This window comes from Halichoerus grypus, chromosome 6 (genome assembly GCF_964656455.1).
Source record: "Halichoerus grypus chromosome 6, mHalGry1.hap1.1, whole genome shotgun sequence".
NCBI classification, from domain to species: domain Eukaryota; kingdom Metazoa; phylum Chordata; class Mammalia; order Carnivora; family Phocidae; genus Halichoerus; species Halichoerus grypus.
Genome location: NC_135717.1, coordinates 137,930,986 through 137,958,961, shown reverse-complemented (window position 1 = coordinate 137,958,961; position 27,976 = coordinate 137,930,986). Strand labels below are relative to the sequence as shown.

Sequence of the window (27,976 nt, the reverse complement as noted above, 5' to 3'; positions counted from 1 at the left end):
GAGGTATTATAATCATAAATTGCTTTTGATAGTAAAATATCATTAACTTTGTAGACAAACAGGGAAATCTGATAGGAAGAAAGCATTGTGAAGTCAAATTGGCAGCCTAAAGTTTTCTTCTTCATCCTCCATTGACATATTAACCCCTTTTGATTTGGTTAGTGTTCTTTGTGGTAACTCATTAAGTTTTATAATTTTAGAGGTACATTTAATATGCTATTTGTATTTTATTATAAAAATTAATATTTATGGGGTGCCTGGGTGGCTCAGTTGGTTGAGCGTCCAACTGTTGGTTTCAGCTTGACTGGGAAATCAAGCCCCATGTCAGGCTCCCCACTCAGCAGGCAGTCTGTTTCCCCTCTGCCCCTCCTTCCTGCTCTTGTACATGAGCTCTCTCTCAAATAAATAAATCTTTTTTTAAAAAAAAGAACATTTAGGGGCACCTGGGTGGCTCAGTTGGTTGAGCATCTGCCTTCGGCTCAGGTCATGATCTCAGGGTCCTGGGATCGAGCCCCGCATTGGGCTCCCTGCTCAGTGGGGAGCCTGCTTCTCCCTCTCCCTCTGCCTGCCGCTCCCTGTACTTGTACTCTCTCTCTCTGTCAAATAAATAAGTATTTTTTAATTCACATAACATATACACTGTTTTGTTTTTTTTATGTAAGAGATTCAAGTACAAACTTTGTTCTATACCTAGTAACTTAATACTTAATTCTTGAAGCAATATGGAGAGAGCAAAACTTACTTTTGTGAAAGCAAAGCTAACTTTAAAACCTTAATAATTGATAATGGATTTCTTCCTCACTTTTATGTTTTATAATTTAGCTTAGCCTAGCGAATCTTGTAACCTTTCAGTTTACTTTTACTTGATGATTATTTTTAAAATTAAAATACCATAGGCACAAGCTTACATTATGAAAGTGTTTTACTTGACTGATATTTCCAGCAGATATTGAAACATATATATATATACACACACATACATTTTTAAGAGCAACTAACGGGTTTTTTCGTTTTGTTTTGCTAATACAGTTCTAAATTTTAATTTAAAATATTAGTGTTTCTGCTAATATGGCAGTTCATTACAATATTGTACAGGCATTTCCATGACTCAGAAATTTTCATATGTATAAGTAGAATGGATGGTAAACCTGGGGATAGACCTTTTTTCAACAAAACATCATTTTGATAAGTTTGTTTATAGTAGAAACATAATGTCTTCAGTGTATTTTATGTACTTTCTTTGGTACTTGCAAATTATACTACCTGTTACTGTTCTAAGATTTTAAAAATAAAGTACATTTATTTTAGATTAGGTGTACTTTCTAATGCATCCCATATGCTATTCATTTACCAGTGGTTTCTAGATGCTTTGTCTGTAAAAAGCACTTGCTAAACTGAAAAATTGCATTAAAATCCTTGCAAGATTTTATATTCAAATTAACTTTGCCAGTTTATGTTTCTCAAAGAAATAATAGTATGCTTAAAGGTTAACAGTGTTAAATTAAGATGGCTGCTGGTTTTTATAGTTTCTTGAACTACACTGCTTACGAATCTGTGTTCTTCTAGGAAGGTGCTGGATGGATGCTTTGGAGTTGGCTTTGAAATGTTCTAGTCTTCTTAAACGTACAATGATCAGGGAAGGAAAGGAACATGATCTGAGCATTTCATCAGAGAGCACACATGTGACTTTGTATGGCTTATTACGTGCTAACAATCTCCACAGTGGTGACAACTTTCAGTGAGTAGCTACTGTCACTTATTTTTATAAGGGACTATGTTGTTCACTAGGTTAGTTGGTGGGCCTAGAATTTTTTGTAATGTATCTAAAATTGAACTTGGCTGTTTTCTTCCCATTTAATGGCCTCAGGCCTGGTTTGAGATCTGTTTAGTTGCTGTTATAAGGTATAGAAAGTTATTTCCTTGATTTCAGCTAATATGAATTAATTGTTCTTTCCCAAATATATACCTTGTCTTTGTACATGGTGTTCCCTCCATTAAGAGTGTTTCCTAGTCCTCCTTGCTCTTTTCTCCTGTTATAATCCTATTCTTTAAGACCAATCTCAAATATTACATCAAATGCAAAGCCTTTCCTGCTTCATGACCGTAAGATGTAATTTGTTCTTCTGTTGCTGTTCTATAACACTTTTTAATTTTTTTGGTAATGGTACTTACTCTACCTGGTATTTGTGGAATTCTCCTATTGTAAGTGTTTCAAGTTGGAACTGTATCCTGTTTGTGGTTTTATCTTCTGAGATATTCGTTGTAGTTAATACTAAAAAAATATTTCCCTAGGGAAACTAACAAATACTTTGTTTGAGGTTCACATCGCTTGTTGTTTTGTAGGAAAAATATTACATTTCCCTCTCCTCCCTTGTCCCAATACTCAACTTCTGCTCTGAAACTACTTATTCCCATCAGCATTGAGGTTACTTTGAGGTTAGGAATGAATGTTTGTTGAGGCCTCTTCCCAAGATTTTTCCCTTGAAGCTCTTCAGCTGTAAATAGTCCATTGTTTTTACTGAATCCCAGGTAATTTTTAAGTGCTATTATTTTGGAATCTTAAAACTTCATCTGCTTCACATATTTATTCATTTAAGTTTTTTGAGCCTCTTTTCTGTATAAGACATTATACATACTTTTCTGTATTATTCACTGCATTATAAGTAGGGAGATCAGATACGATCCTAAATTTGAATCCAGTACAACAGTTTACTAGCTCTGTGATCCTGAAGAGACATTTTATTTTGTCTTGTTTTGTTTGAAACCTATAAAATGCCAGGCAACTATAAATAATAGGAAGATAAGAATGACATAAACAACCAAAGGAGAGGGATGCTTTAGTTTAATACAGGATCAGGAGAATTTAGAGGATGGAAAGATAACATTCAGCTAGGGAATCAGGAAACAGATTTTTACAAAGGTAGAATCAGCATAACAATGTGTTCATTTGGCTGTGTGACAGAACATGAGCTAAGAGCTGATGATGCAGAGATGAGGGGAACAGAGGCCTACTTTGAGATGTATAGTCTGCTTGGATGTAAGGGACAGGGAGTAGGTGAAGTTAAAGATTACAAGTTTTAAGCCTGAGTGACTGGTAAGGTGATGGTAAAATTTAAAAAAAAGGACCATGTTGGGAGATGATAATTTATTAAATATTGGACATGTTGAGGATGCATTGGTCCCAGGACATATAGATGATATCAGCCAAGCATTTAAAAACATGGGCCTGAAGCTTATTTATGCATGCATGGCTTTGAAAATCAAATAGAAATGATGGTGAAGGCTTGAAATTGGCAAGCTTGCCAAAGGAGAGAGAGGACAGAGAAAATAAGAAGGCCAAGGAAGATTAAAATATCTTAAGGATGGAAGGAGGTAAGAGGGATCAGAGAACTCAAAGAGTCAAACCATAGTTACATGCAACCTGAGCACTGAGACAGTTTCAAGGAAAATAATCATCAAAATCACAGAGAAATCACAGAAAGTGAAGATTAGACAAGGATTTGTCAACTAAGCCATCGTTAGTGACCTTTAAAGGAACAGATTCAGTGGATTCAGGGGAGTGAAAACCAGATCATGAGAGGTTAAGGAGAGAGTAGATGGTAAGAAAACAGGGACAGAATTTGAGACTACATTTTTAAAATACATGATTATAAAGGGAAAGAAAGAAAACAAGTACTATAAAAATGAATTTCTATTAGAAATTCTTTGGTTAGGGAAGCCTGGGTGGCTCAGTCGATTAAGCATTGCAACTCTTGATTTCGGCTCAGGTGGTGATCTCAGGGTTGTGGGATCCAGCCCTACGTCTGGCTCTGTGCTCAGAACAGAGTCTGCTTGAGATTCTCTCTCTCTTCCTCTGCCCCTGCCCCCACTCTCTCTCTCTCTCTAATAAAACCTTAAAAAAATATATCTTTGGTTAAAATCCAAACAAATGAATATTTTGGGGGAAAAAAATTTTACATTTTTTTTTAATTCTGGAAGTGAGGTGGTTTTTTTTTTCAATCCTTTTTGTACAAATTATTAACCCTAATCACTGTAAGTAAGAATAGGATTGGGGTATAGCAACCTAATCCATTTTAGGCTGTAGGTTTATTTCCATAAATTTCCATTAGCAATTCTTCTTGAACTTTTTTCTCAAGATTAAGCCTATTAGTCAAGTATTAGAGAGGATTACTTTTATATTTTCACTTACGTTGAGTGACTTTGGAGAGACCTTTACAGGGGAAAAGTCATAATTCATTTGAGCTCACTTGAGAATCTTGACTTGAAGTTTTTCTTTAGACCAGAAGCAATAGCAAGGTTGATTCAAGTGATGATATTTATAAAACTAAGAAGAAAATCTAACAGGGGAAAGTCTAAAATTTTGCTTTTTGGAAGCTTTTATCCCTAAGTGGTAAAGAGGCAAAGAACTCAGAGTGTCCTCTTAATATTTCCCAGGTTTTTATTTAATTTCTCTGTGCCTTTATTTACTAATCTGTAAAGTGAGAATAATAATATTACTTACAGCATTAACTGAGTAAAACTGTATAAATCACAGAACAGTGCCTGACACTTAAAGTCTAAATAAATGTTACATATGATTCTGATTTATAAATTAAATATTCTTAATCTCCTTTATTCTTCCTCCTAATCTTTCCCTCAAGGTTAAATGACAGTGAAATTGAACGACAGCATTTTAAGGACCAAGATATGTATTCTGATAAATCCGATAAAGAAAATGATCAAGAGCATGATGAGTCTGATAATGAGGTGATGGGGAAAAGTGAAGAAAGTGACACAGATACATCAGAAAGGCAAGATGACTCTTATATCGAACCTGAGCCCATTGAGCCTTTAAAGGAGACTACCTACACTGAACAGAGCCATGAAGAACTCGGAGAGGTAAAAGTTTGATTTTCAGACATTTTGATTTTCTAATTCTTGGGAATTTCCAAGTGAAATTGAAGACATTTCTTTGACCTATTGCTTATTTTTCTGAAAGAAAATATTTGAATGATACCTATTTTATTTGTAAAATCACATACCTATGAAATGTATCAGAATTTATAACAATTAAATATGTATACTCACACGAGTACTGATTCTTCAGGTTTGTTTTTGAAATAGGATAGTATTGCTTGATGTCATTGCCAGGTAAAATGTAAATTGCAAGGATACATGAGCTCATAACTTTCTTGTTATTTCTAGTGCATAGATAATAGCATGTAATGTTTTTTGTAGTGAATTCTTTGTATATATCCTTCACTTTGATGTCTATTAACTACTCTTTTTACCTAAGTTTTATAGCTATAGACTTACTACCTTATGAGTTATTTCCACTCATATTAAGAATGCTTGAAATAGTTCTATAGCGTATTCGGATTTCAACATCACCTGTTTTATCTACATATCTAATATGTCTGAAATAAATATGATATTTCAGTTTTTTTTTGTTAATTGCTAAAGGCAGGTGAGGCTTCTCAAACAGAAACTGTGTCTGAGGAAAACAAAAGCCTTATCTGGACACTGCTGAAACAAGTCCGTCCTGGCATGGATCTGTCCAGGGTGGTTCTGCCTACATTTATTTTGGAACCTCGTTCTTTCCTGGATAAACTTTCAGATTACTACTATCATGCAGATTTCCTATCTGAGTAAGTAGATTCTCATTTTTTAAAATGAAAGACACTTCGTGGTTTTAAGAGATTTTTCAGAGGTCTAAGTACAGTGGTTTTGCCTTACCAAAATCAGGCTCTAATGACATACCACTCTTCACTCTCTTCACCATTTCTACAGGTGACCGAAATAAGAACATTTAATACTTTGCTATAATGTTTCCATTTATGAAGTTGAGTTGGGAGATCACAAGCTTGAGGAAGACAAGGAGTCTACCCCTTATCGACAGCACTGCTTTCTCAGGCTCTCTGACCTGTTCACTGACCTAACATAGGGAGAGGTGGTTGGCATTCCTTGTGTTCCTCTCCACCTCCCGCCCCCCCCCCCACCCGCCTCCCAACCCGGTCAACTAAGCTCTTGTTCAGGTCCCATCCTGGGGCTTGGGCTTTTGTTTATATGTACCTTCTCTGTGCTCTTGAGGCATGTGCAGCTTACCACAACCAGGCCAGTTGCTGGCTCATGATATAAATCCCCACTTCCATCCTAGCTTTTCTTCCTGCCAGCTGATCCTGGGTATAATTCTGAGGAAGGCAGGCATAAAGGAGGTGGAGGAGTTGCTGCCCATCTCTTTCCCAGCAGTTTCTTGGAGAACCAATAAAAGACATCAACTTTATGCATACCTTTCCAAGTTTTGCATGCTGCCCCCATTCCAGCTATTCAAGACAATGTGTTTTCTAAGATACTGAGTTCTGGTATTATGACCTGATTTTTAGATTCTGCATCAATATCTGTATTCAGTTTAGTAATTATTAGTCTGTTAGTTGCAATAATGAACATTGCAAAAAACATAAGCTGAATCAAAAGATAATTGAGAAACTGGGAGATTTTTGCAAATTAAGGCATACCCAAAGTGTTAATCTCTCTAAAATAAAAAGGGCTCTTAGAAACTTAATGAAATGATCAGCAACCTAATAGAAAAAGGAGTGGAGGAAATGACCAGGGTTCAAAAATGAATAGAAACAGTCCTTAAACATGTCCTTAAACATCTCAAAATAAGAAAACTGCAGATTCAAATTATGAGCTATTATTTTTTATCCATCACAGTGACCAAAATCCAAAAGATTTTATACACCAGTTCTGCTTTACATCTTATTATAGTTCTTTTATCTGTCTAGAAATTCATTTCTTTCGGAATATGAGGCAGGTTCCTATGAATCACAATAAGAACTTCTTGAGAGATGCCCATTTTCCCAAATTGTTCTGGCTACACTCACTGTTGCCAAGGTTTTGTGGGGCAACAGGCACTTGTACACTGTTGCTGCATGATACAAACTAGCACAGTGCTTTTGAAGGGAATCTGGCAATATTTACCAGAATTATAGATGCATTCAGTCCTTTGATCCAGTAATCCTACTTCTGGTAATAACTCCTACAGATACACCTCTGCATATTCAAAATGACATATATGCAAGATTGTTGCAGCAAGGCTTGTAATAGTAAAAGATTAGATAACTCAGGTATTCAGCCATAGTTGACTGGTGGTTAAATAATATATGATACATTTACACATAAGGAAGAAGTCTATAACCGGATTTGGAGGGACCTTTAGGATTATGTGTGTGTGGAAAAAGCAAGGTCCAAAAAAATGTGTGTGGTTTGCTACCTTTTCTTTCTTATAAAGTGTTCCGGCTGCATAATTTTATTTGCTTCTTTATGCTTAAAGAAAACTGTATTAAAACAACTAAAAAAAATTGCCTATATGGAGAGCTGGGACAATAACAAGACATGTGTACTTCTTTATATTGCTTTGAGTTTTGAACTACGTATATGTAAAATATAAAATAAAATTGCATAGTAAGAGAATTTAAACCAAGATAGGAGGAGTGCAATCAGACAGTTGTTACTCCCAATAAGGGCAAGTTTTCTACTCGGCACAATTGTCAGTAAGCCTAAGCCTGGTCTCTTCCATTTCACACTTTTTCAAAAATCATTAGGGGTGCCTGGGTAGCTCAGTTGGTTAAGCATCTGACAGGTCATGATGTCAGGATTATGAAATTGAGCCCCGCATGATGGAGCCCCGAGTAGGGCTGGGCCTGGAGCCTGCTTAAGATTCTTCCTCTTCCTCTCCCCACCACCCGCCGCATGCATGTGCGCACTCTCTCAGAAAAAAATCACTACACTGAGCTTTCAGACATGCTTGAGGGAAGTAATAGTTAAATTATAATTATTGTTCATGTATATTATATGTTATATATGTATGAAAACTCAGTAGAATTCACTTCTGACATACACAGTGTTTTGCAGTGTTTACAGCAACAGCAAAAGGGCAAGGGGGTAGCTGAGTCATGGCTTCTAAAAATTTCTTCTTTAAAATGAACATTGTTCTTTGATTATCTGCTACATTGATAGAATTTATTCACTGGAAAATCACTTGGTAGCACGTAGGATTAAAGGCTAAGAATAGGTTAAATCCTTTTTGATTGACTTAAATTATCTTAAAACTTCCATATTTGTGATTTGAAATTTCTGTATTTTGTACTAGGAACTAAAAAAGCATACAATCCTATTCTTAATGGAGCATTTTTCATAGGAGAGGTTAATATTAGCCTATTGTCCTCCCCTCATGTAGGATGGCACTCACCAGTTATTGTTGAGCTCCTCTAATTAACATCAGTGACTGAGAATAGAGTAAATCAAGTGGACATGGTCCTTGTCTGATATAAGGATCTGAAGACCTCTAATGAAATTGTTACTGAGGCTGCTTAGCCCCATCACTGCAAATGCTAGGCATCATGCAATCCTTGAGTCTCAAAATATGTTTATTTTTATTTTTTTCAATCATAATTTCTCACAGAACTCCTAGCAACATCTTAGGGCCCTAAGAACCCCACTTGAAAAACCTTGGTTTGGAGAGTTTCCGAAAACTACTTGAGCAAAGACCTGGGTGGTATATCAAACAATAGGAAAAATGGAGAGAAAAGCAACCAGATTATGAAAAGTTATTCTTACAGACAGATTTACATGGTTGTTTTTGCCATCTATTTTAAATATGACTTAGGTTTTCCAGTCATATCTCATACTCAGTTGTTTAGTTGATAAATACAAGGGAGAATTTGTGATATATTTTGTGAAAGTTTTGTGTATACCATTTCGTTTTTTTAGGGCTGCTCTTGAAGAAAATCCTTATTTCCGTTTGAAGAAAGTAGTGAAATGGTATTTGTCAGGATTCTATAAAAAGCCAAAGGTAATGTTTATATTTTACTTTCTTTAACCTTATATGAGTTCTTTATTTTTTACGTTATCTTTAGTTTATTTATTGATAAGCATTACAAGGCCTCTTTGAGTTAGCAGAATTGCAAACTACTTAATCATTTAGACCTATATTGTGGATTGAAGTGGTTTCATTTTATCTCATGTCTTTACTGTGAAATTTTATAAGGATAGCTCCCAGATGACACAGCTAAATCCGTTTTGACTGGTTTAAACTATTTTGAATCTTCCAGATTTGTATTTTGAAACTTGTAATTTTTTTTTTACCAGGGACTGAAGAAACCTTACAATCCTATACTTGGTGAGACTTTCCGTTGTTTGTGGATTCATCCCAGAACAAACAGCAAAACTTTTTATATTGCTGAACAGGTATTAGAAGTGCATGTTACAGAAACAAAACTGGTTCGGAAGTTATTGGAATATTTTAATAAAAAATATTAACTCAGTAAATTCACTGTTGATTAACCTTTCTTATTAGTGAGCATTTGGTAAGCATTTAACCTTTTAGTACTGAATACTACTAAATATCATATTTATAAGTATTAAAATTACCTGGTATTGCACTTTTTTGCCTCTTATTTTATAATTTAATTCTCCCATTCCAATATTTCTTCTCAGCTATTCTCCATCTAAACCAACCCTGACCTCCTATTTCATGATCCAAGTGACTGCATCTTCCAGTGATTTCTCCCTTCTCAAACTTCTGTATTATTTTTTGTGATTATCCATTAAGCTGTTATTTTAACACACACTGTTTAACTTTTTACAGAATATTTATTTCCTAATTGAATTGTCAGGTCCTTGAAAGAATGCCCTTCCTATAAACCTCTCTTTTTGTTGTACATATAATAGGCAGTCAAAATATTTCTTAGTTTTAATCTTTCATTAATTTAAGACTTATATACATTTATATTTGTGATTCTCAATATTCTCCCCTCATCCTCCCCTTCCCCCTGGTCCTGAGGAATAGGACATTTTTTTCTCAATAACAATGACTCCTTACTATAATAATTCTCACCTAGAGTATAAGAAGGATGAGGAGACTGTGTCATTTGAAAAACCTTCCTCTTCCCTAGAGATTTTGATATACCTCTCAAATGGAGATGACTTATCCATGTATTAATTTTTAAAAAATTATTGATTACACCTTGCATTTTAGTTCACTATAATTCCTCACTAAATTGAGAAGCTGGAGAAGAGTTTGATTTTTAGCTTTGATTCATTTCAGAAAACAAGGTGTATATGTATATATTGAAGGTGTTAGATTACTAAAGTAACATATTTGTCAAAGGTTTTGTTTCCTATTGCCTATTTAGTAATCCATATGAAGAATAGCTACTGTATTAGTTATCCATTGCTATATAATCAATGACTGCCAAAACTTAATGGCTTAAAACAACAAACATTTATTAGCTCCTACAATGAAGTTTAGGGATCTGAGAGCTGCTTAGCTGGATGGTTCTGGCTCAGGGTCTCTCATGAGAGTGCAGTTAAGATGTCAGCCAGCTTTGCAATCATCTGAAGACTTACCTGGGCTGGAAGATTTCACTTCTAAGCTCATCACATGGCTTTTAACAAGAGCACTCAGTTCCTTTCCACATGGGTTTCTCCATAGGGTTGTTCACAACATGGAAGCTGGCTTCTCAGAGCTAATGATCTGTGAGAGAGAGAGACAGAGAGAGACCAAAATGGATAGTGCATTATAACTTAATTTCAGAAGTGACATATGTCACTTCTACACAAAGTAACTTTGGTACAGTGTAAGAGGAGCCCACCTAATGGTGTGAACACCAGGAGGTGGTTTCCTTGGGAGATATCTTGGAAGCTGGTCACTATAGCCACCAATGTTTAATTTTACCACTTACCAAACATTGCTTCTTATTATTAGAGTATACTTTTAAGACTTGACCTTTTGATAATAGCACAATAATATGCTTATGTTATTATATTTTACATTTTTTCCTGTGTTTGATAGGTGTCTCATCATCCACCAATATCTGCCTTTTATGTTAGTAACCGAAAGGATGGATTTTGCCTTAGTGGTAGTATCCTGGCTAAGTCCAAGTTCTATGGTGAGTTTCTCCTTGTCTCAGTCTGCACCCTTTTCTGGAAGGTAGTATTTAAAAAAAACAAAACAACAAACAAAAACATATACTCCAATTTCAGATGTCTTGAGTTCTTCTAAATAGTTAAAGAAGAAATAATACCAAAAAAACACCAAAAAACAAAACCACCAAACCAATTCTGTACACATTTTACAGAAAGGAGAAGAGGAGGAAACATATATAGTATATGTTACATACGTATGAAAACATATTGAAAATCAGTGTAGTTCATATTAATTGAATGAAGGAAAACCATATCATTTTAATAAATGCAGAAAATGCATTTGACAGTTTTCAACATCCATTTATGATAAAAGCTCTTATTAACAAACTAGGACTAGATTAAAGGTATCTGTGAAAAATATATGGCCAATTTCATACTCTTAAGGTGAAAATTATTTTTACTTAAGATCAAAAACAAGGCAAAAATGTTCAGTCTCACTACTTCTGTACAAAACTGATATTAGAAGTCATAGCCAATGCAGCAGGCCAGTTAAAGAAGAAGCATACAGATTAGAAAGGAGGAAGTTAAGAACCGTATACATACCTGATCTACAGAGAAAATTCTCAAGAATATACAAAAAACTACTAGAACTGATAAATGAATTTAGTAAGGTTGCTGGATACAAGGTCAAAATACAAAAGCCAGTTGTATTTCTATATACTAAAAATGAACACTTGCAGAATGAAATTTAAAAAACATCTCCAGTTATACTAGTATGTGAAAAATAAAATAGGAATAAAATAAAAGATGTGTAAAACTTGTAAACACTGAAAAACTACAAAGCATTGCTGAGGAAAATTAAAGAAGATTTAAGTAAATAGATATACTATGTTCATATATTAGATTTTAAAAATTGTTACAGTGGCATGAAATGTTGATATAACGGCATGGATGAATGTGAAAAACATTTTGCTAAGTAAAAGAAGTCAAACACAATAAACTGCATATTCTGTGATGCCATCTGTACAAATTCTAGAATAGGTAAAACTACAGTGACAAAAACCAGACTAGTGGTTTCTTGGGGCTGGAGGAAAGGATTGACTGTCAAGAAGCAAAGGGGGAGCTTTTTGGGGTGATGCAAAGTTTTGTATCTTAATTGTGTGATGATGGTTACATGACTGTATACAATTGCCAAGGCTGTCGAAATACACACTTAACGTGGGTCACATATTGTATGTAAATTATGCCTCAGTAAAACTGGTGATGGCGGGGGTGGGGGAGAAAAATACACATGGGAGAAAAGCTAGAAGAAAATACCATGGAATTTTATCAACAATTGCATTTTGATGGGTTATGCTTATGTTTTCTTTTTTCAAAATATCTATAGTATTATTATGTCAATTTTAAGTACTAAGAGCTTGGGACTTAACTATGTAACTTACAGATAAGAAATAATGTTTTTATTCAAACACAAATATGTTACTAAGCCATATCGTAAAACAGTGTTTTATTGCATGTTCTATATATTTAAGATTTTTAAGAGCCTCATATAAAATAACATAACAAGCATATAACTGTACCTTTTAAAAGTACTCATTTTGTAAGACTGGGAATGTGGATCACATATGTTTTGGGTATAAGATAAAATACATACATTTGGGCACGTTGAGATTGAGACATTTTTAAGACATTCCACTGTAGATGTATGGTAGGTGTCCTGAGTATATTTTGTTTATTTTGAATTGGTTGCATTAGTTTTGTGAAATTTAATAAATGATATTTATTCTAGGAAACTCATTATCTGCAATATTAGAAGGAGAAGCACGATTAACTTTCTTGAATAGAGGTGAAGATTATGTCATGACAATGCCATATGCTCATTGTAAAGGTAAGTATTTTGCATACTTGAGTTAGATATTCCGTAAACCTTTTTAAGTAAATGTATATGGCTGTAATTTGTTGTGTTTTGTGATTGATGGAGTCAGCCTTTTGTTTGAAAGTGTCCTTGGTTTATAGATATTTAAGATTATTGCTGTCATCTACTGAATATTTCTATGGTTAATTAATTCACCTACAACAGACTTTTATGACACTTCAGTTGGAAAAGGCTGACTTATAATAATGGAATTTCGTTCACCTAATGTACAGGTTTTAAAATTGATGGTACTGCCCATTATTTCAAAATCTTTTTAAAAAAGATTTTCATTTTCCTGCACCTCCACCCCTTTTTAAAATGTTAATTTGCTGCTTTTCGGTATACTAAGTCCTTTAAAATTTTTTCTTATCCTCATTTGGCAATTTCTTAAAAACTAATGTATTACACTTTTTCCCCATTATTTAAGATACAGATAAAGATACTATCATTTACAGCAGACCAGGGACCCAACCATTTGGTGCACCTTACATTTATAAACTCATTTAATCACTTCAGCATCCCTATAATATTGGTAATATTGTCTGTTTTATTGATGTGGAAAATGAGGCACACAGAAATTTGCCTGAGATCACACAGCTAGGATGTTGCAGAGTCAAGATCTCTGTGACCTGCACTATTAAGCTATACGGCATCAGCTTCAACACTCAGTTTGGTCATTATCTGTATAATCCCTTGCAACCCATTTTTTAAAAATAACTTTTTTGGGTAATTATCCTCTTTTAGGAACTGATTCATGAAAACATGGAAATTATTTAATGTGGCCTCATTTCACAGATGTAGAAACTGAGAGGGTTAAGAATCTTATCTAAGGCCAAACCAGTGAGAACACGGAGACTAAACTCTAGGCTTGTTGACTCCCATCCACTGTAACATGGACCTACCTTGTTTGAAGTACAAGAGGGGCCACCTTGTGGCCTCAGGCTAGATAATTCTTTTTTTTTTTTTTTAAAGATTTTATTTGACAGAGCGCGAGAGCAGGAACACAAGCAGGGGGAGTGGGAGAGGGAGAAGCAGGCTCCCTGCTGAGCAAGGAGACCAATGTGGGGCTCGATCCCAGGATCCTGGGATCATGACCTGAGCCGAAGGCAGACACTTAACGACTGAGCCACCCAGGTACCCCTCAGGCTAGATAATTCTTAGAGCTTCATGTGTGGTTCTTGAAATAGGCATGAAGTGAAGTATCTGAAATGATGAACTAAATTTGATAAGAAATATATTTAAAAATCTTGTATCATTTAGACTAAAGAAAATGATATTTTATGTAGATACCCAGGGCCAATGTCTTTTTGCATGGAAAAAACAAGAGATTATAATAACCCCTTGTGAATGAGCGTAGAAAATAATGATTGTTTTTTACCCTTGTGTATTTTCTATGATGTGTTCCTCAAATCGTTAATCTCACAAATTGTTTTACAAAGTGAATTCCATAGCCAAATAAGTATGAGACACATTGCATAGTCTCTTCCCCTCTTGGAAATTAACATTGTGCATTTGCATATTAAAAGCTCCCTTAACAGTTTAGTCCAAGAACAGATCATGCACACATGCACACTTAAACTTTAACAAATTTAAAAGAATTTTCTCAACTTTTAGCCACAGAACCTATTTGAGGGATTTTTTTTTTTTTTACATTTTTGTCTTACTTATATAGTTGATTCTTGTGATTAGCAGTAGTTATGTTCCATAAAGTCACCACAAATACATTTTAATGAATACTAAACCATTGCTTCTAGGGGAAACACAAGATTAGGTTACTATGAGTCACCTTTTCATCAACCAATTAATACATAACTTGTTTCTATTTAAAGACACCTTATTGTATATTATTGATTCAGTAACATTGAACTAACAGCCAACAGCACTATAATCATGCCTGAACCAAGCTTTAATACACATTTTCTCCATAAGGTACATTATAGCCTTCTTTGCTTAGGAAAGCTAGATAGCACTTTAGCACTACATTTGGAGGTCATTTTAAACCATGAAATTACCAACAAAAATCACCAAACTGTGAAAAATGTGGCTCTTAAAAATACTGCAAAAAAAAGCACTTGTTTACCAAATGAGGGATGAAACCAGAAGGCAGTGTTAACCTTGTTCAACCTCAGCTGGCAATTTGCACATGGGACAACTCAAATTTTTCACCACTCTGTGCATGAAGGACTGCAAAAGTGCTGTGGGTATTTATTTTGGGATTGCTAACATGTTTCAGTGAGAATGTGAATTCGCAAATAATTGGATCTACAAATGGAATGGAATCTGCAAATAATTGTATCCTCTGTTACCTATTTAAGTCCTACAGAAACAACTCTGTGTATGTTACAGATTGTTATTGGGTGGGACAGAAAACCCTTGAATTACTGGTTTCTCCTAGAGGGAGAGTAGATTGTAAAGTTCTGCTTGTTATTATTAGCCAGCATTTCTCTTCAACCTTTTGTCAAAATTGTTTTTTTTTTTTTTTTAGGAATTCTTTATGGCACAATGACACTGGAGCTTGGTGGCATAGTCAATATTACATGTCAAAAAACTGGATACAGTGCAATACTTGAATTCAAACTAAAGGTTGGTACAGTTAGAAGATGTCACTTAATTAAAGAGGATCTGTGCTATAAATATTGAACAAAGAGCACAGCTTAGCTCCTTATTAAAAAATAAATTTAAGAACACAGAGGGCAGCCTTGGCAGATCCAAATCAACAGAAAGCCTTCATTTTTTGTTTGTTGATTTTAATTAATAAAACTGTTGGTATTTTATGGGAGATGAGATATATGAAGTGAATGGATAGAAATTTCTCAGTAAATTAAAGCATTTCTTTATAAAATACCACAAAGTATGTATTAACTTGAGCTAAAGTTGTGTACACTAAGAGTTGTATTGGTTACTATTTCTGCCTAACAATTTACTCAAACTCACAGCCTTAAAAACAACCTTGCTCTGATCTATAGGGGTTCTATCAGTCGGGAACTTGACCAGAACATATTGGGGATGGCTTATATCTGCCACATAATGTTTGGGGCCTCAGGAAGACTTGCAGGTTGTGAGTGACTCAACAGTTGGGGCCGGAATTACCTGAAGGCTCATCACTTACATGTCTGGTGCATGGGTTGGGACAACTTAAAGACTAGGACTGCTGATCTGAGCACCTGTATGTATGGCCCTTCTATGTGGCTTGGCTTCCTCACAGCACAATGGCTTCAAGTAGTCCAACTTCTTACTTGGTAGCTCATGGTTCCAAGGGCAAGTGTTCTTGTGAGCAAGGTGGAAGCTGCATTTCCATCCATGACCTGGTGGCAGAAGAGTCAAATTACATCACTTCCACCATTTTCTGTTGAAGAGTTATAAGCCCACCCAAATTCAAGGGGAAAGGATGTAGCCCCCACTTCTCAATGGGAAGATGGCTATATTTGGAAAATTTTGTCTGCCTCTAAGTGAAAGGGAAATTTAAGACCTTTTCATTGTAGCAGTTATTGGTTTAGGACAATACATTATGTTCAGATAAGAATATTTCTATGAACTATTTAATATTTGTTACCAAATTTCTCCTGTGTTGATACCCAGCTGATCAGCAACTAATCAACAACTTTGTTCTGATAAAAAGTATCTCTTCAGTATTATTTGGTGCAGTGCCCTTTTTTTTTTTAATCTTAGCAAATTTTTGGCTTGTATGCTGATAATGATACCTGAAAATCAGACTAAAGATGTCTTAAGTAATTTCTGACACCTTTAAGGGCTAGATTGGAACATCAGAATTTTGTCACTGACTAGAGACATCAGTAAGGCAATATAGTAACTCAAAGTGTATTCTGATTTAATTTTTGGAGGATTTTTTGGTTAAGTATTGTTTTACTGTTGTTTTGAAGGAAGGGCTATTCTAAAAGATGAACTAAGTCCCTCAAGTCCACTGAATTACTATTGCTTAAATAGACTACAACATTGATAGACCACAGTTGAGTCAGAAGAGAGCACAAGGCATGAGTCATCATTTGTGATCTTTCTCAATATGTTTATTTGGACTTCACACACACTGTTTTTACCTTTTTCTCCCCACAAATTCCAATTTCTTTTCATTGAACATTTCTGACTAAAATTTCACCCTTTTTGCCTTCAGTAGCACTGTAACTACACAATTACGTCTTTCGTTCCTTTTTGTCTACTTTATATGTAAATATAAGTTAAAAGCAAAATATTTCTGTAACATTTTCTCTCTTAAAAGCCATTTCTAGGTAGTAGTGACTGTGTTAATCAAATATCAGGGAAACTTAAATTGGGAAAAGAAGTCCTAGCTACTTTGGAAGGCCACTGGGTAAGTGTTTTTGTATTTTAGCTTTACAAAAAGAATTTTATTCTGTGAAAAAAAATTAAAAATAACATTTTAAAAGTTCACTTATTCCATTGCTAAAAGCATCATCACTATTCAACATAAGCTTCAGCTGAACAAATATTTTGGCATTGAGCTATTATCAACAGTCTTTAGTTTCATGTAGTACTTTATCTTTCCAAAACTTTTTTTTTTTAAAGATTTATTTATTTATTTGAGAGAGAGAGAGAGAGAGAGAGCACATGAGATGGGGGAGGGTCAGAGGGAGAAGCAGACTCCCTGCTGAGCAGGGAGCCCAATGTTGGACTCAATCCTGGGACTCCAGGATCATGACCTGAGCTGAAGGCAGTCGCTTAACCAACTGAGCCACCCAGGCGCCCTCCAAAACTTTAATTCAATAAAAATAGCTAACTTACCACTTAAAATGTATTGCACTGTTTAAAAATGTTACTCATATTAGTTCATTTAATACTAAGTAACTGTATGAGGTGGGTACTGTTAACTGTCTCTGTTTTACAGAGGAGGACACTGAGGCACAGAGGGTTTAATTTGCTCAAAGTGGTGGAGCAGTATTCCCGCCCATGCTCTCTGGCTCCAGGGCTGTGCTTCTACTCAGAGCAGTATACTGCCTCTCACCTCGAAGAAAGAGGCATTTCCAATTAGAGTTACATTTCCTTTTGGGGAACATTGAAAGGATACAGTGGTATTTGAGAGCAATGGCTTTTATTTCTTTATCTACTGACGTAAATTCACATTTATGTAATTTTGTTAAGAGGAGCTTATGAATAAGAAGGATGTATCATGGTACTGCCTAGATGCACTCTCACTGTGAACACTGAGTATATGCTATTTTCTGCATTATAATAAGCAGAAAATGATGAGAAATGTGATGAGAAAATGACACTGGATCTAGAGACTCAACCAAGAGGCCGCAAATGCTCTGTAATTTTAAAAATTTACCTCAATCCAAAAATCATTTGGAAAAAAGATAAAACTATGTTTTAAAAAAATGAAATTTCTAAGATTGTGCTCAAATTTTTAATGCTAAGAAAAGCTTGTTGAGGTTGTGTGTGTGTGTGTATATAGAGTACATAGATAGTCAACAGCATCTCATTGTAGTTCTAGCAAATACTGTGCTCTACTTTAACAATTCAAAAATGGTTGTTGAGGTTTTTGCAAGTAATTGTTTGAAATTTGTTTATTAAGTAAAACTTGTGAACTCTTCATGAACTTTTTGTGTGTTCAAATTTTTTAAATGACTAGTATTACATATTTAATCTAATGGTTTTATAAAATGACAAGAGATTTGGGACTTTTAGAAAAGTGCTAGTTGTATTTGTTTTAAAAATGTGTTTAACTGTGGGATTAAGTATCAGGAAGAAAGTATTATTATATTGTTATACTAAATAATCCTCTTTAAATAATGACAACTCTCTTCATTAATTTTTAATTTCTTTAAATACAGGATAGTGAAGTTTTTATTAATGACAAAAAGACTGATAATTCAGAGGTTTTCTGGAATCCAACACCAGACATTAAGCAGTGGAGATTAATAAGGCACACTGTAAAATTTGAAGAGCAGGGGGATTTTGAATCAGAGAAGTAAGTATACCATTTTTCAGCTAACGTCATGAATATCGAAGAGTGTTTTTTAATCCCTCAATAGTATGGACACTTTTCTCTGTCACTTTTCAGTCACATTTTAATTCAGCAAAATAATTTAACATTTGTGGGATGTGACAGGATTTTTTTTTTTTGGCATATGTGAATGTCAAATAAATATACAAATCATACTGGTTAAAAAAATCATACCGGTTTTCTGCAGTTCTAAACTAAAGCTTCCCATTTTTTCCTTTCTCTTCTTCTCTGCTCCAGGGCCTATTAAAAACAAAAACAAAACAAAAAAAACCAAAAACTTCTGTTTTGTTTGTATAAAATCATGGGACTAATTAACTCTTGGCTTTCAAAATATAAGAATTATGTCATGGGATATGCAGGCTTTTAGAGGAGTTACTTAGTTGGGTAATAATGACGACTTCGTTTCTGTTCTTAAGTCATGAAATTCTTGCTGGATCTCTTACTTTTGAACCAAAAATACTGTTTAAATATTGCCCAGTTCTATTCTTATTATATTTCTCTGTGTTAGAAGGTTTCTATGCAAAAGACACTCTACCAGGTACTTCATATACATTATACAGTTTAGCTCTCACTACATGTTCTCATACGCATGTCATTCTCATGTCCCATTGTCATGAGGACTCATGTCTGTGTACTTTCCTTCTACATTCAAAATTGAGATTGTCAGAAATGGAAGAATATGTATGTACCAGTTCTAAAAATTGTTTCAGCTATAACCACATGATGCTCTCTATCAAGAGTGAAGCTTTGCCAAGGCATACAACAATTTTTGAGGTGTGAATATAATTTAACATATTTTAAAGATGAGGAAATGAGTCTTAGGATAAGTAACTTTTAGTTCACCAGCCAAGAATTCATCCCAACTCTGATTCCAAAGCTTGTGTTCTTTCAGTCACAACATGCTGTCTTCCTAGGTAGATGGAATATAGATAGTATATTTTTATTTGATAAAAAACTAAACTTTAGTAGGGGAAAAGATTTTACTTCAGTCTTTTCTGTTATATCATTGGTTCTCAACACTGGCTACACATTAAAATCACCTGGAAAACATGTAAAAAAACCAATACTTGGGCCTATCCCCAAGATTTTGATTTTAAAAGTTCCTGATGATTCCTGCATCCAAGGTTGAGAAGCATGGCATTACAGTATTGGATCTTTGAGGCTAGTGAATCTAAAACAGTGAAAAGAATCATCCAGGGAGCTTAAAAATATAGATTCTCAAGCCTTCATTACATTCTTATCATCTTGGGTCAGCACCATTCATTGCCATATGTTTAAGAATTCAGGTAATATCTCTCTCCTGGCAAGAAAAAAATTCGTTTCCACTGTGATCTCTCTACTTAAGGCACCACTTTTTATATCTTGACACATTTCGAAGCCTATGAACATAAGCTTTGTCACAGCCAAAAACGCACATGGGCACCATTTTCTCTCAAGGAGATTCAAATCTATTCTATGTAGATTTGATTTTCTCTTGCTTTTTTAATGCTGTTTTTAAACACGTATTAGACTCTGGCAGCGGGTAACTCGAGCCATAAATGCCAAAGACCAAACGGAAGCTACTCAAGAAAAGTATGTTTTAGAAGAAGCTCAAAGACAAGCTGCCAGAGATCGGAAAACAAAAAGTGAAGAGTGGACATGCAAGTTATTTGAGCTTGATCCACTCACAGGAGAATGGCATTACAAGTTTGCAGAGTAAGTAATTAAAAAGAGTATGTTACAAACAATATACCAACGTAGTTTTTTGCCTTTATTTCTGTAATTTTTGCTGTTAGTTGGAGTAGTTTTTCATTAAGCCATATATATAAATTAGTATGAGATTTTAAACTTGATGTTCCATTCATTATAAATTTGACTCCATGAGAGTAGTTTACAAAATAAGCTGAGGATCAGAAGATTAGATATAATAAATCTTAATCTTACATCTAGGTTCATAATTGCTAATGTAAATGTATTTATAGAATACATTTTTGGAAAAGTATTTGAGTGTTTTGTTCAGTTATGAAACGGGTTTTCTTTTTTTTTTTTTTTTTTTCATTTATACAGTACTAGACCATGGGACCCACTTAATGATATGATACAGTTCGAAAAAGATGGTGTTATCCAGACCAAAGTGAAACATCGCACTCCAATGGTATGTAATAAAAAAGTAACAAGATCTGCTAGGCATACAAATTTTTCTTTTAAATATTTATTTTTTAGAAAAAGAGAGCGAGTAGGGGGGAGGGGCAGAGGGAGAGAGAATTTCAAGTAGACTCTGCCCTGGGCACGGTACCTGAATCAGGGCTTGATCCCACAGCCCATGAGATCATGACCTGAGCCAAAACCAGGAGTTGGACACTTAACCCGTGTGCCACCCAGGCACCCCTAGGCATACAAATTTTTTAAACCCCTTAGTATCTTTGGCCATCAGTGTTTAAAATTTGGCTTCAAAATTTAAAATTTGGGGTCAGCAAAATGCAGAGTAGGCAGCTCCAAGCTCTTGTCCCTTCAAAGAAACAAAAAAGCAAGCAAAAATGGTCAGAACCAAATTTGCCAGAACTATGGAAAACAGTCAGAGGTTTGCAGCAAAAAAATGAATGCTAAATCAAGACAGAGATGACTTCAAAGCCATAGGAAAGCTTTATGGCATTTTTACTTGTCCTTACCCCAACTCTTCACAGGTGGACTGGTAGTCTTGAAGGGTCCCCAGATTCCCAGTGTGTGTCCTGGTTCCAGAGGGAGCAGAGCAGACCTTACTCACAAATTGTGTATGTCTATTGTAACCTCTCTGGGGGCTACCTGAAGGATGCCTGTTGTCGCTAACTCAGAGCTCAACCAGAAAGGCTGCAGGCATTGCTTGGAAGTACTGTGAGCCATACTGACAGCCTACACAATCCTGGGGCAAAAGATACCATTGAAACAAAACAGTAGACTGTGGAAGGCCAGAAATAAAAGCTGGGGAGAGAATCTTTGGGAAACTAGGGAACCAGGGATTTTAGAAGACCATGGACATGTTCAAGGCAAAATGCTTATGCTTAAAAAAGACCTGTGCAAGCCTGGCTTAGTTTTGAAAGAGGGCTGCTACATAGAGCCAGTCTGCTAAGGCTGGGAGAGTATTTTTTTGTTTTTGTCTTTTGTTTTTATTTGTTTAGCTACTGGTGTTCAAGGAAGCTTCTGTCAAAATGCTAGCTGAACACAAGGTAAGGAGCAGAGATTTCAGTAACCATGAACAAGGAATACAGTCTTTGCAAAAACAATTTAGAGACTTGACTGAACAAATGGAGTACTGTAGCTTTCATCAGTCCAGAAGACAGCAAGCCCTGGGGAGAAGATGGAGAATCTGATTTCCTGAATTACCACATTATAACAGTCAGATGTCCAGTTTTCCATAAAGAATAACAGGGCATACATACAAAGAAGCATGAAAGCATGACCCATTCATTAAAAGGAACAGAATAAATTGACAGAAACCATCCCTGATGAAATCTAGACACCAGACTCAGAAGACAGTTTTTAGAACAGTTGTCTCAAATGTGCCCACAGAGTTAAACAGGAACAGGAACAAAGAACTAAAGAAAACCAAGAAAAAGATACATAAACAAAATTAGAATATCAATAAAGAGAAATTATACAAAAGAACCAAACAAATTCTGGAGCTCAAAAATAGAATAACTAAAGTGAAAAAGAGGCTACTAGGGACTGGGGAAGAGAGAATGGGAAGTCATTGCTTAATTATTATAGTCTCTCTTTGGGATGATGAAAATGTTTTAGAAGTAGCTGTGACATTTGCACAATATTGTGAATCTACTTAATACCACTGAATTGTACACTTAAAAATGGCTAAGATGGCAAAATTTATTATATATATGTATATCAGTACACATACATGGTATCACTATTTAGAAATTGTAAAACATTTTAGGGGCGCCTGGGTGGCTCAGTCATTTAAGCATTTGACTCTTGATTTTGGCTCAGGTCATGATCTCAGGGTTGTGAGATCAGGCCCTGCGTTGGGCTCCATGCTGGGCATGGAGCCTGCCTAAGATTTCTCTCTCTCTCTCTCTCTCTGTCTCCCCGTCCCTCTCTCTCTCCCCCCTCCCCTCCCCCCTCTTTTTCCCTCCCTCCCTCTCTTAAAAAGATAAGAAATTTTAAAACATTTTAAAATTTTGTTTCTTCCTTTAACCACACTAACATGATGGATAGCAACAGGGCATCTGTATTTCCTCCTAAAGGTAGAGTTTACTGAGAGATAGATTGCTGACTCCCTTTATCATTTTAAATACTTCTCACCGGTCTTCATAATGTCCAATTTGAACCTACTCTAAGAATGTGGATTTGGATTCTAATGCTATAATGTTTAGTCTCTATGACTTGAAGTAGGAGGGCATAGTGTAGGCTGGATCTAGAACCTACTTGCTCATTGCTTATTTTCTATTAATAAAATTACAGAAATTTTATTTGAATTTCAGTCTTTTGAATAAGATTTTGCAAAAGAATAGGTAATTGGTGGATAATGTCTCTTTAGAATAGTATGAATAGAATCCAGGAGTTAGGATGACTGGTTCCCTGTTTTTCTAAGCATGTAAATTACCTTACCCTTTTAATTCTAGTTTCTTCTCTTGAATTTGAGTTTTTAACCTTAGGATTGACCTCCAAAATTGCAAGCCTATTAATAGAGTCTAAAGTTCATTATTCTAAGGAAAATTTAGTCTTAGTTGATCATTTGATATACTTCTGAATCTTGTGCATGCATTCAAATACTTTCTGTAAGTATAAATCATGCTCTGCAACGGGGCGCCTGGGTGGCTCAGTCGGTTAAGCATCTGTCTTCGGCTCAGGTCATGATCTCAGGGTCCTGAGATTAAGCCCCGTGTCATGCTTCCTGCTCAGCAGGGAGTCTGCTTCTCCCTCTGCTGCTCCCCCCTTCCCCCACCTCCCCACTGCTGTCTCTCAAATAAATAAATAAAATCTTTTTTAAAAAAATCATGCTCTGCAAAATAATAATACTTCCATTTATTATAAGATGCTTTCTAGGGGCAACTGGGTGGCTCAGTCGGTTAAGCATCTGCCTTTGGCTCAGGTCATGAGCCCTGCATTGGGCTCCCTGCTCAATAGGGAGTCTGCTTCTCCCTCTCCCTCTGCCCCTCCCCCTGCTCATGCTTGCTCACGCTCTCTCTCAAATAAATAAAATCTTTAAAAAAAAAGATGCTTTCTACATTATCCAGATATTATTAAAAGTAAGTAAATAATTTTATGGGAAACCCAACATTCAATAGGAATGTTTCTAATGTTGAGAACAAGATAAATATGATTGAAAAAGAACACTACTATTTGACATTGAACTAGAGATACTGACTGGTACAGTTAGAAGTATGGGGGGGTCTATATTCATATTTGTGTGTACATAAAAATGTCTTTTGAAGGATATACAAAGTAGTAGTGTGAGTATTTGTGGCAGAGAAAATGGGTTGATAGAGTTCAGGAGTAAAGAGAAACTCTTCATTGCGTATTTTTAAAATATTTTTTGTTGTTTGTGCCAAATTAATGTTTCCTATTACAATTTAATAATTTGATTATAAAGTATATCACATCTTGTTTGTTAAGTTTTAATTAGACTATTTCATCTTTGTTTTTACTTCAGTGCACTGCACCCATGAACGGATAGTTTTGACAGTTGTACAACATTGGTCTTTAATTTAAAAATTGACTGCAAATTCACATAGCATGGCTTTTTTTCCAGGTTAGTGTCCCAAAAATGAAACATAAGCCAACCAGGCAACAGAAGAAAGTGGCAAAAGGCTATTCCTCCCCAGAACCTGATATCCAGGACTCATCTGGAAGTGAAGGTAAAAATATTTACTACAGACAATTCACTACAAGCACCTAAACTTTTAAAAGGATATTACTGTTTTATGTTTAATATGTGAAAAATGTTTTTCATATGAACTCAAGAAGATAATGTAGGAGTTTGGGTGGAGACAGAAATGGTATGCAAAAAAAAGCTATTTTAGATTATAGATAAGTTTTAAGACCAGGCCACAAGGGAAAGGCAAGAGAGAACATGCAAATCAAGAACCACACTGTAGTACTAGTTCTTATGTCTTGTTAGCTTCTGAAAAATTGTTGATTTCGTAGATTCAATGCAGGAAGCATTTTTTGAGCTTTGAACTCATTTCTATGCTTCAAAAAAAGTTTTCCATTTTTAGAATAAATTTTTATAGTGTTTAGAAGTCACAGACAAGTAAAAATATAACTATATCAAAATTATGGTCTGAATTAACTAGTATGCCATTCTTGTTCACTTCAGATAATGTGTAAAATGTCTTGAATTACATTGAGATATAATCAAGAAAGGATTAAGGTAATGTCTGAGAAAATAAAGTTTTTTTTAAAAGCCACAGTTCTCTACTAAGCTCACACTAAGCTGGGGAGCTTTTTTTTTTTAAAGATTTTATTTATTTATTTGACAGAGAGAGACACAGTGAGAGAGGGAACACAAGCAAGGGGGGGGGTGGGAGAGGGAGAAGCAGGCTTCCCGCAGAGCAGAGAGCCCGATGTGGGGCTCGATCCCAGGACCCTGGGATCATGACCTGAGCCCAAGGCAGTTGCTTAACAACTGAGCCACCCAGGCGCCCAAGGGGGAGCTTATTTTTATAGAGATAACACTAGAGGTGAATAAATGATAAATGACAGGAAATTAGTAGACAACAAATAACAGTTTAAAGGAAAGGGAGCTGAATTCAGTTTGAGGAAGGTTCTTAGAGGAACCCAGATGAATTATTAGGATTTCTAATGGATTACAGCAATCTCGGCTTGAGGGATGTGGGTGGGGGGCAAGATTACCAGTGTAAAAGAAGAATAAAATCAATAAAAGTTTAAAAGTATGAGTCACAGGGTACTGGTGTACTGGAGTGGGGAGTATTAGTTATACTGTTTTGTTCCCATTTTACAGAAAAGGAAATTGAGACACAGGTTAACCTGCTCAAGGTCACATATCCCATAAGGCAGTATGTATATGTAGTGTGTGCAGATATTTTGGTTCCTTACACTTTCTTATCCACTCCGCTATTTACCTGTAACTTATCAGCTGACATTCACTGAGTACTTAATATGTGCCAAGCTAGATGTTTAACACGCTGTACTACCACCATGTGAAGTTTGAATGGTGGTATTATTATTCCTGTTTTACAAATGAGAAAGCTGAGACCTGGAGAGAGGTTAAGATCTGAACAAAAACAGAAAGGAAGGAATGGATATGAGAGGTTTGAAGGGGAAAAAAAATACATTATACTAGTTGACAGTAAAAATTTATAGAAAAGGTAGCAAAACCAACTGAAAAGATATAAAATTTAGGTGACTAGGGAAATAAAGATAACATTAACAGTAAAACACTGAAAAGGGGGCCCAAAAAGCTGACTTCTTCAGATATAGGCAAATAGACAAGAGATAGAAGAGAGTAATACCTTCCCCCAAATTAATATATGTATTTTTAATGAATTATTTTTGTTTTAATGAATTTTAAAAAACATGCCATCCAAATTTAATTTGTGGTTACTTTAAATATATTTGTAGTATTCTAGTTTTGAAGTGATATGATTGAAACTTAAAAAATGCAGAGTATTAGTATTACGTTACTCTCTAAGCCATAAAAATAATGCCTAGGAAAATTTTTATTACACAAGAATCGTTAAGCTGAAATGTAAATTGTTTATAATTAAATGTGTTTGCTATTTTCACCAACTTCATTCCAAATGTCTTTTCAGCTCAGTCAGTAAAACCAAATACAAGAAGAAAGAAAGGGATAGAACTGGGAGACATTCAAAATTCCATCGAATCTATAAAACAAACACAGGAAGAAATTAAAAGGTAATATATATGGATAGTGGCTATTCATTTAAGTCTAGAGGGATAGTTAAGAATCCTGTTATGTAGGAAATTATATGCAAACTTTACAGTTTTATACCATTGTTGGGCTAAAATAGACCTTGGCTTCTGTTGGCCTGATGACTAAAACTTATGAACTTCTTTCACCACTAAAATATTGGGGGAGAGTGGTGGTTTTTCCTCATCTGTGAGGGCAGAATTAGAATCTTACTGCTGTAGCATACTAGAAATATAGCTGGGTTAGGTGTGGAAGTGGGTGGTTTCTGAGAAAGTCAGCTAACAAAGGCTTCTGCTGTCCCTTTTGTGTATGTGGCTAATTTTTAATTGGAGTGCATCAGTTGTTGAAATACTGAAATACTTCATAGCAATGGTTAAATAGCCTGAGACCTTTGAGTGCTCTTTTTGTAGTTCCAGACCCTCCCTCACACACACCTCTCCATGATCCAGCAGATCCAGCCTAAGAAGGCTCCTTAAAGAGGGAAGGGTCCTGATCTGTCCTGCTCCATTGCTAAGCTAGCATGAGTGCAGATTGGTTGCCTCCCATTGCTATATCAGGGAATTTTTTTTTTTTAAAGGTGATTTTTCTTTTCTTAGTGATTTTAGGGCTTACATTTAGTTGCTGTTTTCATTTACAGCCTCATCTCCTGCCATTCCCCTACACCTGTCCCATGTTCTAGTTCTGTGAAACTCCTCACATCTCCAGGATACACTGTGCTGTGTCATCTTTGGAGCTTTGCCAACACCGAATTGCTCTTCCTCCCACCCTGCCCATTAAGAAAATCCCTGTTTATCCTTCAGAATATAATTCAGATACCACCCTTTTAGTACCATTTCTAATTACTCACCCTGCCCTGTAGAGTTACTAATCTCTCCACTTTCCTTGTACAGTTCTCTATACATAACTGCTTTTGAGCAGTTACTAGACTATAGAGTTGTTATTGTAAGTGTCTACTTACCTCACCCCTGCTGCCCCCACTGGACCATGAGCTCCTTTAGAGGAGGGAGCATGTCTTCTGCATCTTGGTGTCACCAGCCCTTATATAAAATTTTCATTTCCTAGTTTAATTAGATTTTATAAATTAATGAGCCTGTTCATTTGCTTCCTTATACTGGTAAAACACTTTAATAAAAGAAGTTGGGGTGGGGGCGGGGTGGGATGTCTTCACTAATTAGTTTTTCTTGTTTTTAGCCAAAAGCATTTAGGATGGCATGAGGATAATGTAAGCTCATTTCATGACTAAGTTAACATTTTGTTAGCATATGAAGTGCCTATGTAGCATTTTTTAAGTTAGGAATGTCATGAAATCCGT

General features: G+C 35.4%; 1 protein-coding gene and 1 long non-coding RNA gene across 11 annotated transcripts in view; one reads left to right on the top strand and one right to left on the bottom strand.

Moving 5' to 3' along the window:
* Window positions 1-27,976, bottom strand: part of LOC118540582 (uncharacterized) — a 45,417-nt gene that overhangs the window by 5,980 nt on the left and 11,461 nt on the right. For both annotated transcript variants that reach the window (XR_004919713.2, XR_004919712.2), the window contains exon 2: window positions 10,390-10,516. This is a non-coding gene — a long non-coding RNA (uncharacterized LOC118540582). The remainder of the gene's footprint in view (window positions 1-10,389; window positions 10,517-27,976) is intronic.
* The window catches only part of OSBPL8 (oxysterol binding protein like 8), a 156,822-nt gene that overhangs the window by 124,183 nt on the left and 4,663 nt on the right, over window positions 1-27,976 (top strand). For all 9 annotated transcript variants that reach the window (XM_036099830.2, XM_036099828.2, XM_036099827.2 and 6 more), the window contains 14 exons: window positions 1,567-1,738; window positions 4,641-4,878; window positions 5,443-5,627; window positions 8,752-8,833; window positions 9,130-9,228; window positions 10,835-10,931; window positions 12,698-12,796; window positions 15,309-15,406; window positions 17,058-17,147; window positions 18,628-18,764; window positions 20,310-20,495; window positions 20,847-20,934; window positions 24,523-24,628; window positions 26,546-26,648. In XM_036099830.2, the coding sequence (XP_035955723.2) occupies window positions 1,567-1,738; window positions 4,641-4,878; window positions 5,443-5,627; window positions 8,752-8,833; window positions 9,130-9,228; window positions 10,835-10,931; window positions 12,698-12,796; window positions 15,309-15,406; window positions 17,058-17,147; window positions 18,628-18,764; window positions 20,310-20,495; window positions 20,847-20,934; window positions 24,523-24,628; window positions 26,546-26,648 (1,780 nt within the window). The remainder of the gene's footprint in view (window positions 1-1,566; window positions 1,739-4,640; window positions 4,879-5,442; window positions 5,628-8,751; window positions 8,834-9,129; window positions 9,229-10,834; window positions 10,932-12,697; window positions 12,797-15,308; window positions 15,407-17,057; window positions 17,148-18,627; window positions 18,765-20,309; window positions 20,496-20,846; window positions 20,935-24,522; window positions 24,629-26,545; window positions 26,649-27,976) is intronic.